This window comes from Watersipora subatra, chromosome 4 (genome assembly GCF_963576615.1).
Source record: "Watersipora subatra chromosome 4, tzWatSuba1.1, whole genome shotgun sequence".
Lineage (NCBI taxonomy): Eukaryota > Metazoa > Bryozoa > Gymnolaemata > Cheilostomatida > Watersiporidae > Watersipora > Watersipora subatra.
The window spans coordinates 2,105,421-2,116,842 of NC_088711.1; the positions used below are offsets into that span (position 1 = coordinate 2,105,421).

Consider the following 11,422-nt stretch of genomic DNA (forward strand, 5'->3'; position numbering starts at 1 on the left):
TAGGAATAACTCTATTACTAGCCGCAATAGAGTTAACTTTCCCTAGAGAGTGGCAGTTTTCAGCCGCGAATAAATCCATCCGCGAATATGCATAAAAAGACAATTTCCGCGAAATATAACTCCGCGAATAAATTCATCCTGTAGGGTAATAGTATATCAAGTTATAGTATATATCAAGTAATAGTATATCAAGTAATAGTATATCAAGTAATAGTATATCAAGTTACAGTATATCAAGTTATAGTATATCAAGTTATAGTATATCAAGTTATAGTATATCAAGTTATAGTATATCAAGTTATAGTATATTAAGTCATAGCGCATCAAGTTACAGTATATCAAGTTATAGCAATCAAGTTATAGTATATCAAGTAATAGGATATCAAGTTATAGTATATCAAGTTATAGTATATCAAGTTATAGTGTATCAAGTTACAGTATATCAAGTTATAGCAATCAAGTTATAGTATATCAAGTTATAGTATATCAAGTTATAGTATATCAAGTGGAAGAAAGAAAAGCGAAGAAAATAACAAGAGCAGTTTATATATGAAGTAAAAAAAGCTGAAGTGCTAAATTCAAATGGAAAAATGTATAAAAATGGCGGCCAACAAAAGTGCTCTGATCTCGGATTCACGCATTTACAAATGATCAGTTTGGACATCGCAATTCGGACGTCTATGTTTTGCCAAAACATGATATTTTTATATTATAGCTTAGAGCTTGCATTACGAGCATTTTTTACTTCACAACTGGTTTTTGTTCTTCTAACATCAAAATCATTGCGAAAAAATGAAATATCTTGATTATCTTATTATAAATAAGCGTAATTTTAAAATGCTGTCAATTAACCTTTAATAATAAAAGATGCACTTGTTAATTTACCATAAAAATGTGGACAGAAACGCAAGCTCGCTACGAGTAGGTTCTATGGTAAAATGAGTGATAAAAACACGGCGGCACACATTACTATAACATACAGTACGTTCAATAGAGTGTAAATTAGCTGCATTTTCATATGTTTCATTCCATGCCCATGTTTTATCAGCTATTGTCCCTTTTCCTAGCAAAATTACTGGAAACTTCAAAGTTCATATATTGGAAACTAAATCATCTGGTGTAACAATTATTTGCTCCAACTTTATGTCGTATGTCAAACATTTATCTGCGGTGATCCTAAATCGAGGACTACATTCTTATTCCAGCTATGACATGACTACTACCCTATCAGACAAGCTAAGAATGCTGGTATGCTCTATGTAACCATTAAGGTGGAGGAGTTCATAAAACTCTCCTAAGGGTTGCTAGGAATCAGTCCATAATAGTCTGTGGTCATCTAGAAGACGTCTTGGCTACTTCAACTCTGAGAAACTAATGTTATCAGAATTTTCCAATGACAGTTGAATACCACTAGATTGGGATGCTCTGCGGCTCACCATTCAGCTAGACTAGAGCAATTGAAGTACAATTCTAACCTGTTCGCATTGCAGCATTTCATCAGTGAGAATTTCAAGCAGCGGTACAGCATTACTGTCTCGCCGGTGAAGCAGCTCCTTGACTATAGAGAGAAGGTTCCAAATGCCCTCCGGTTCCCTACCCCTGAGAGGCCGCAGAAGGCTCTGGTATTCAGCAGCTGCTGGAGGAGCACTCGAAGAAAGACAGTTTAGGTCACTGTAATGAAAAACATTTCAATTGAAAATTGTTTTTGAGCTCAAAGTATCACTCCAGCAGTAGATGATTGTTGAACACATATTCCATGAATTGTGCTCTAGCCCCACCCACAGTTTGTCAACCTAGCCACTCCCTCTACCAGTTCTAATCATACCGCTAAAATTATTTGAGCTTGTGGAAAACATTTTTAACCAGGAGCGTAGAATCAGGAATATTACAGCGCAGGTAAAGACCATAGAGCATTAAGAAAGCAATACAAACGGTAAGCAGGTAGAGACTATAGAGCATCAAGAAAGCAATACAAACGGTTGGACTACACAAACGGTAGGACTACACAAACTGTAGGACTACGCCTTGCAACAATCATGCAGTGATTGTAATGCCTAATACTAGGTAGAACTTCTTATCTGTGGTAAAGCAAGATTAGCACATTACTTATTGCGTATATGAGTAAAAGAAATGAGAGCAATTACTAGAATCCATTCATTCATTACTTCTGATATTCAGACCAACGATAAGATGCAGACACAAAATAAACTTCTAGTGTCAAACAAAAACGAATGCAGGCTTTAGGACTGCGTATGACAACATCATCGGGCAGGCAGCCTACTAAGAGGAGTATCACATGAATGGTATATCGAATAGGATAGCTGGTCAGGTCTAATCATCTACGGCCACATCCCAATATTTATTAGCCTAGTATAAGCTATTTATCATGGCTTCCTATAAAGATACAAGTAAACGATAGCCGCAGTGCTTCGAAGCATGGTGCAAGCTCAACATTGAATAGGCGTATGATTGGGATATGGAGAAGAATGAGACAAAGAACTAAACAAAGGCCGTGTACTAAGTCAGATGTCGTCATCCACTCGGCTATTTGCCTCGGCCATTTGACCTTAGTAAGTAGATGCAAGGACAACGACCGACCTACGACAATAACATGGGCAATCATCAGCTGCTTACTCTTGGACAAGCACCAACACAGTGTACTAGTGTACTGCAACTTCGAACAGCTACTATGGGCATCATAGAACTACCTAGACTATGGCAATTTGTGGAAAAATAAAATAACATCACATGACTACATGAAAACTGCACCAGAATGTAAGTACAAAGGTTTGCTGAGGCTGTCCACTGGGTAAAAACTATTTGAATAAATGGTTCTTGCACAAACGCCTCACTCTATTCCAACTACCTGTAAAGCCTTAAGGCGTGGTCACACGAGCACCGCACCGACGTAGATTCGGTTCGGAGGCTGGTTCGGTTCGTGGCACATGTCACACGGCATCCGAAGTCACTTCGCTTCCTAGATACCATACGCATGGAGACAGGACACTGTTTCATTAGTAGTTTTTATGTATTGGAGTTAAATATTTCTATTGTAAACAAAAAACTTTGAAGAACAATTATAAATTATAATTACGCAGCAGATTTATCAGAAGATCGTTCAGCTGCTCAAAATAAATCACTCGATACAAAGATTTTGCCAACCCTTTCCATCAACATAATCATATTTTTTTATTAATACAGTCAAACATGGATAACTCGAACTTCACGGGACCGAGCAAAAGTGTTCGAATTATCAGAGCGTTCAAGTTATCAGAGCACTGTCACAAATCCATGTATTTACTTATTTATTAATAGATACATGTACGTATGCAAACTATAATATAAATCAAAAGCACAAATGGCTTGTTTCAAATTAAATGCTTTTAATGTAAAGTTTAAAACGTTTTTATCAAAAAGTATAGAGATTTTTCTATCACTTGAGATTGGTTTGTTGTTTGAGGTGATGTTATTGCCAGGACGTTTTTTAGATTGACATTGGCAAAACTTGATCGTTGTTGCAATGCTCAAAAGAAAAGACATCTTTTTCTTTTGAGCGTTTTACCCACGATCAATTTTGCCGATTTTTCTTGAAGTTTATGCAAAGATTACCTCACTTTACCTGGGATTCGTTAAGAGCAACACTCCGAGGCAGTTCAATTAAAAGTTTTACGAGGTTTTACGGTACATTGTATATCACTCACGCTTTTTGAATGGATACTTATTGAATGTACACATGTATTCTGTGTTTAGGTCAAATGATGAATAGTTTTTTTTTAGCTAAGACAACGTATACGTTTAATTACAACAATTTTTAAGACGTTTTAAACATTCAACATTCCGACGTTGATTCAACACGGAATCAACGTCGGAAAACTATTCGTCACGGGCTAGCCGGATCACGCACTCAAGGATTTTCGCCACGCACATACAAAACAACATGCTGTTTTTGTTTGGTATGTGCGTGGCGAAAATCCTTGCGCGCGTGACCCGGCAAGCCCGTGCTATTCATCGTATAGCAGTATAAATCAAATTTGACCAAACCTTCAGAAAAGTCGTTGACAAAAATATTTTGCCGATGGTGGTAATAACAACGCTTATGAATTACGAAAAGATGAGGTTTACCTCTATGGCTTTGAATAAAGTGATTTTCTAAAGCGATAACAACCGTTTCGGTAGCCGTTGGGCAAAAAAACAGTTCGAATTAACAGTGTTGAGTTCGAGTTATCTATAGCAATTTATTATTACGTGGGAACGGACCAAAGGAAATGTTCGAATTAACCATGTGTTCGAGCTATCCGTGGACGAGTTATCCATGTTTGACTGTATATGAATGTTTTTCTATGCTGAGTACATAACAGACAAAAACAGTCTTTATCATAGTACTGTGGTTTTACATAAATAAATCAGTCAACGATTCTTCATCAGGATGAGTATGACACATTCCTTATATTCTACACAAAAGAAAATCACAACCATTCTCTTACATTTATGCAAAACTTAAGTGCAGCATCTTACATTTATGCAACACAATCACAAGTCCGGGTGAGCCTTGTCGTAAATTGCTTCATGTTGTTCATTTAACGAAATAAAAGTATCGTCCCATTTCTTTTTTAACTTTGCTCACACGCACGTAAGGAGAAATGTGACGCGTGTTCGCTGGAATTTTAACCAGCCAATAAGAGCAAGGGTTCAGTCAAGAAATTTCGAGCAGGACTGAAATGATTCGTTTCGGCCAGAAATGTCTTCGGCCGAACAGTTTACAGCTGACAGCGACGTCGTTTTGCGTCATTTAGTTTGTTTCGGCTCTCGTGTGACCACCCCTTTACTCTATTCGAAGTATCAGTAAAGCCTTACTCTATTCCAATTACCTGTAAACAACTGGTGACGGCACGCAGAAGCGTACCAGAGTCTTTTTGATATTTTCGTGCAGAATTCTCTGATCCATGTACCATGCAGCATGTGAGTCGCCATCAGGGCCAGCGGTGGGGTCTGTGAAACAAGATGATACAATGTAAAATCAAAGCAAGTACTTGAACATAAAGCTGCTCTGTGTGGAGCTAATGGGCCGGAACACGTAACCAGCAGATGGTCAGCTGATTGAACCAGTAGAGTAGCATTGCTGTGACTGACTACTATAATAGGTAAATACTTAATAGTGCTAACTCGGACTACAAAAGACCAAGAGGTGTATGGCCCTCAGACTACATAAGACCAAGAAACGCATGGCCCTCAGTCTACACAAGACCAAGAAGCGCAGGCCCTCAAACTACACAGAAGGCCTACACCTCAGAACAAGATGGTAGAACTCTGAGAGTATCCATGCAATAAGTACAGATAGAGCCGATTTAGAGGTAGTTACAACATCTCTGATGCACTGATACACACGTACTCAACAAATTGATTCACAAATCTCTAAAATCTGCACATAAATGAAAGTGAGTGGGCAACCAGGTGAATAAAATAGACATTCAGGACAAAGCTCTGTATCGACCAGCTGACAAACCAACGTATAACAACAAAAGAGCAGCCTGCTAACAATTAGTCACTAGGTCCTAGAGGCTGAGTGGCCAGACACGAAGAGACAAAGACCCAGTCAATAACAAAGTGCAAGCGGGCTGCTGATTCACGATGGACAGTAAAATATGTAATAACACGAATCCAAATGAGTCTTAATGACACTGAGCCAGACACGGTAGCTGAAGATACTGGGTGGTGACTGTTGCCCTGATGAGCCACTAGCATCGACCACCAGCGATAAACACGCACAAGTGATGAGGCAATGTGATGTGTGATCCAGACCTTGCCTCGTAAACGAATTACCACAGCTTAAACAACTCAAAATATAAATGTACAGATGGGTATGTAGGTAGCCCATGAGAGGGCCACACAGAGCATGCGACTCGAGTCGTCCTCTAACATCATGCAACCACCTTACATACATGTTGTTCATGCATTTTACTTCCATTCTACGCGCAGCCTGAATATCTTCATTGCATGCCACTCAAGATATTCATGTCCAGTCACAGCATCATAACTGCGTAACCATGAAACCTCATTATTCATCTTTCTACATTGACATCTTTAGTCTAAAAAGTGATGAAGATTCCCAAATTTAATGAGCAGAACGCATTGAAGACTTGCCTTTTATAGGCAGGTGTATAATTGCTGTTCTCTTACAAGGAGAAAAGACAAAATATTGGAACTAGTAAAAGCAGTCGCTATACCTGGTGCACCATCTAGGTTGTTGATGGCTGAAGGAACGGTAGCGAGGAGCTCATCAAGCAGTCGCTGCGCCGTCGGTAAAATCTGTCTGTCTTGCAATTCATGTATCAGGTACTGAGCGAACTTCTGCAGCTGAGACCTGCCCAGCCTACCGAGGCTTTCCGATATAGGCGCCCTCAGCTTCACCTGTGATGCCTGTATTTCAAGATAATAACAGTTATCAAGTGCTAGTATTTGCTTGTAGCATCTCCCCATTGTATGTATCTGTTCTGTAATGCTAAGAAATAACAACTAGCTAAAAACTAGCTAGTACTAATAGAGCTTGGTTACTAATATATACTAATAGAGGAGGGTAGTGCTAATAGAGGAGGGTAGTGCTAATAGAGGAGGGTAGTGCTAATAGAGGAGGGTAGTGCTAATAGAGGAGGGTAGGGCTAATAGAGGAGGGTAGGGCTAATACAGGAGGGTAGTGCTAATACAGGAGGGTAGTGCTAATAGAGGAGGGTAGTGCTAATACAGGAGGGTAGTGCTAATATAGGAGGGTAGTGCTAATATAGGAGGGTAGTGCTAATAGAGGAGTGTAGTGCTAATAGAGGAGGGTAGTGCTAATACAGGAGGGTAGTGCTAATAGAGGAGGGTAGTGCTAATATAGGAGGGTAGTGTTAATACAGGAGGGTAGTGCTAATATAGGAGGGCAGTGCTAATAGAGGAGGGTAGTGCTAATATAGGAGGGTAGTGCTAATAGAGGCGGGTAGTGCTAATACAGGAGGGTAGTGCTAATAGAGGAGGGTAGTGCTAATAGAGGAGGGTAGTGCTAATAGAGGAGTGTAGTGCTAATATAGGAGGGTAGTGTTAATAGAGGAGGGTAGTGCTGATACAGGAGGGTAGTGCTAATAGAGGAGAGTAGTGCTAATACAGGAGGGTAGTGCTAATATAGGAAGGTAGTGCTAATAGAGGAGGGTAGTGCTAATACAGGAGGGTAGTGCTAATAGAAGAGGGTAGTGCTAATATAGGAGGGTAGTGCTAATAGAGGAGGGTAGTGCTAATAGAGGAGGGTAGTGCTAATATAGGAGGGTAGTGCTAATATAGGAGGGTAGTGCTAATAGAGGAGGGTAGTGCTAATATAGGAGGGTAGTGCTAATATAGGAGGGTAGTGCTAATAGAGGAGGGTAGTGCTAATAGAGGAGGGTAGTGCTAATATAGGAGGGTAGTGCTAATATAGGAGGGTAGTGCTAATAGAGGAGGGTAGTGCTAATACAGGAGGGTAGTGCTAATAGAAGAGGGTAGTGCTAATAGAAGAGGGTAGTGCTAATAGAGGAGGGTAGTGCTAATAGAGGAGGGTAGTGCTAATAGAGGAGGGTAGTGCTAATAGAGGAGGGTAGTGCTAATAGAGGAGGGTAGTGCTAATAGAGGAGGGTAGTGCTAATAGAGGAGGGTAGTGCTAATAGAGGAGGGTAGTGCTAATAGAGGAGGGTAGTGCTAATAGAGGAGGGTAGTGCTAATAGAGGAAGGTAGTGCTAATAGAGGAGGGTAGTGCTAATATAGGAAGGTAGTGCTAATAGAGGAGGGTAGTGCTAATACAGGAGGGTAGTGCTAATAGAAGAGGGTAGTGCTAATATAGGAGGGTAGTGCTAATAGAGGAGGGTAGTGCTAATAGAGGAGGGTAGTGCTAATATAGGAGGGTAGTGCTAATATAGGAGGGTAGTGCTAATAGAGGAGGGTAGTGCTAATATAGGAGGGTAGTGCTAATATAGGAGGGTAGTGCTAATAGAGGAGGGTAGTGCTAATAGAGGAGGGTAGTGCTAATATAGGAGGGTAGTGCTAATATAGGAGGGTAGTGCTAATAGAGGAGGGTAGTGCTAATACAGGAGGGTAGTGCTAATAGAAGAGGGTAGTGCTAATAGAAGAGGGTAGTGCTAATAGAGGAGGGTAGTGCTAATAGAGGAGGGTAGTGCTAATAGAGGAGGGTAGTGCTAATAGAGGAGGGTAGTGCTAATAGAGGAGGGTAGTGCTAATAGAGGAGGGTAGTGCTAATAGAGGAGGGTAGTGCTAATAGAGGAGGGTAGTGCTAATAGAGGAGGGTAGTGCTAATAGAGGAGGGTAGTGCTAATAGAGGAAGGTAGTGCTAATAGAGGAGGGTAGTGCTAATATAGGAAGGTAGTGCTAATAGAGGAGGGTAGTGCTAATAGAGGAGGGTAGTGCTAATATAGGAAGGTAGTGCTAATAGAGGAGGGTAGTGCTAATACAGGAGGGTAGTGCTAATAGAGGAGGGTAGTGCTAATAGAGGAGGGTAGTGCTAATATAGGAAGGTAGTGCTAATAGAGGAGGGTAGTGCTAATATAGGAGGGTAGTGCTAATAGAGGAGGGTAGTGCTAATAGAGGAGGGTAGTGCTAATAGAGGAGGGTAGTGCTAATAGAGGAGGGTAGTGCTAATAGAGGAGGGTAGTGCTAATAGAGGAGGGTAGGGTTAATAGAGGAGGGTAGTGCTAATACAGGAGGGTAGTGCTAATAGAAGAGGGTAGTGCTAATAGAGGAGGGTAGTGCTAATAGAGGAGGGTAGGGTTAATACAGGAGGGTAGTGCCTATTTAGTAAGTACAAATTATATGGATTCGCTCAAGAGAATATCTCACCAAATAATGCTACAAACTGGTGAATTACTAATTCAATTTAAACCACGGAGGGCTCGCAAAGCAAACTTAGATTTTTCTGGCTCAAGCCCTCTGGGACTTTCAAGTTTATACTGAGCAAATATATGAACAACAGAACACAGAAAACATAGGACCACTAGATGGCTATCACAAGACGACTGCAGAAGTTAGGTCAGTGACAAGCCGAGGGTAAAAGAGGGAAAAAAGAGGACACATTAGGACTGACCTTATTAATACGGTGGAGGCAGAGAGCGACTATATGCTGACACCAAGCTGATTGCTCGCAAGTACAGTTGTTGGCAGTGATACGCTGCCGGTCAAAAACTACACTCGTTCTATAGCCATCTTTAAGTAGCCGATTAGACTGAGATGTCTGCGGAGGACAAACCATTCCGCTCAGATGAAAACCTGGTCAAACATAGTAATCATTTTTTCTCTAGGTGTTTTAGCTGCGAGGTTTGACTTAGATTATTTGGACATTATAAACTAATTATTTATTTATATTCAAACAATTTCCAAAACAGCTAGATATATTACTACTAATCTATTTTCAAGGAAAAACAGCTAAAATCGTTGTTCAGCTATTCACAAGCTAGCATATTTTAAAAATTAAGCAATGGTACTAGTTTATAATTTTTCATAAGAGTTACTAAAGGCAAAAAGTCTCATGTAACTAGTCGATGAATCAAGCACTTGCAAAGGCTGTCACAGCAATATACCCAGGTTTATGGCGCAATGAGAAACTACACAACCAACTAATTTGGTTGAAATGAACACAAAACTGTCTCGCAAGTAACACAGCATAAATATAACAATAAAAGCGACAATGGCTGTGTGCTCAAATGCAACTCCAAGGCATGATAAGGACTTACCTATCTGTATGGCATCCTTAACAGCCTCAGCCTTGTGCAAGGCCTCTCCTTTTGCATATTCCTCAGGGCTGCCATTAGCTAGACAAGAGTACAGCCTGGAACATATAGAGTGATCACATGTACCATTCTGTTAAACAAGACATATTCCATACCATCAATTATGGAATCAGAGATCATCCTGTTTGGCTCTACTTTGGAAGTGTAAAAGATTCACTGCTGATAGGTTAACAAGTCAAATATATTCAAGCCGTAAGTCACTACTAGATGACAAATTTTATTAAGCCAAAGTTATTATCATGGCGAGCATTGTGGGCATAACCTTACCATGCCTCTGAATATAATGTGTTTTTCATACCTCATACTACCTAGTATTATTTATTATATGATTTGTTATTTTTCAAAATGATTTAATAAGTTCAATTTAGTTGACACTTACAGCTTCAGTTACATTGAAATGCCAAAGAAAAGCATACAGCCAGGTGAATAAAAAACAGACAGAGGACAAGAGCTTGTTAAAAGGTACGCACAACAACCTGGAGAATTGAGAAAAATATTTCTAAGACGAGAGGTTGTAGTTAGTTACCTCACATGACATCTATGTCATGTAAGGTAACTCTACTGTATAGGAGAATGCTTCAAAAAAAGGTTTAGAAACTTCTGTAAAAGAAATTTCAAACAGTTAAATGATAACTATAACACTATTGACAGTACTAGCTGCAAGCGGTACACTGTCACACAGATAACTTTGGCTAGATCTTCATTATCACTTCCAATTTGTGGGTCAAATTCATTAAAAACTGTATTAATGGACATATCTTACTTAGAACGCTTCAAAAAAATAATAGATTAGGTAGCCTACTAGTCCAGTGAAATAATCCACATTTCACGATCAGTATTCCAAGTATTTATTTGTTGGCTATATTGGCAAGTGTTAACTCACCGAATATCCTCTTCACTGTTGGGAAAACTCCAAAAAGCTATCTTCAGCTGTAAATCCTCAGGTATTGGCTCTGAATAACTCTCAACCACAGCAAACGGAATGGATGCAGCTACTGCTTTCGCCGCTATCTCTATTAGAGAGCTTGCATTGCCTGTCACAAGCCAAAAATAATAGATGTTTTCTGGCACACACAGTTACAAATTTAATCGCGTCACCTTGAATGAAAAATTAAACTATTATAGAAAACAAGGGTATACCATTGGATGAACGCTGTGCTGTATTTACATAGCCCTGGTTACGACTCTTCCATGTCCATCCTCTCCAGACATTACACTCAGGCTCGCTTGTCTCTGAGCCTAAAGACTCCTCATAGTAACCATCACTGTCAAATGAGCATCTGTCTCCATCCCCTAAAACATAGTGACTTGTCTACATTATATCAAGTACTATGTGGTCATTTAGACGAAGCGCTTCATAGAAATCATTCAAGAAAAACTGACACTGACAACTTCACTCACCTTCAGCCCCATGGAAAAAATTATCCATGAATCAGAACAGAATAGATGGAAAATTTAGGTGCTTGACAGCAAACAGTTCGAGCCGTTCACAACACCCCCAAATAGCAAAGACTAAAAAAAACAAGTGTTCCATTATTTATGGCTTTAGAATGAAACCAAGCAGTTGTCGACAACTACTGCAAATACAACACGTCTAAAGTGCCATTGACAAGAACCTATAC

At 39.8% G+C, this 11,422-nt stretch overlaps 1 protein-coding gene across 1 annotated transcript in view; it reads right to left on the reverse strand.

The window, feature by feature from the left end:
* The window catches only part of LOC137395003 (zinc finger SWIM domain-containing protein 8-like), a 33,438-nt gene extending 22,126 nt beyond the window's left edge, over positions 1–11,312 (reverse strand). The window contains exons 1-8 of the mRNA XM_068081786.1: positions 11,202–11,312; positions 10,941–11,093; positions 10,684–10,834; positions 9,744–9,838; positions 9,098–9,279; positions 6,225–6,417; positions 4,869–4,989; positions 1,476–1,671 (exon numbers count right to left, since the gene is read on the reverse strand). Of these exons, the coding sequence (XP_067937887.1) occupies positions 1,476–1,671; positions 4,869–4,989; positions 6,225–6,417; positions 9,098–9,279; positions 9,744–9,838; positions 10,684–10,834; positions 10,941–11,093; positions 11,202–11,229 (1,119 nt within the window). The 5' untranslated portion in view covers positions 11,230–11,312. The remainder of the gene's footprint in view (positions 1–1,475; positions 1,672–4,868; positions 4,990–6,224; positions 6,418–9,097; positions 9,280–9,743; positions 9,839–10,683; positions 10,835–10,940; positions 11,094–11,201) is intronic.
* Positions 11,313–11,422: the final 110 nt, after the last annotated feature.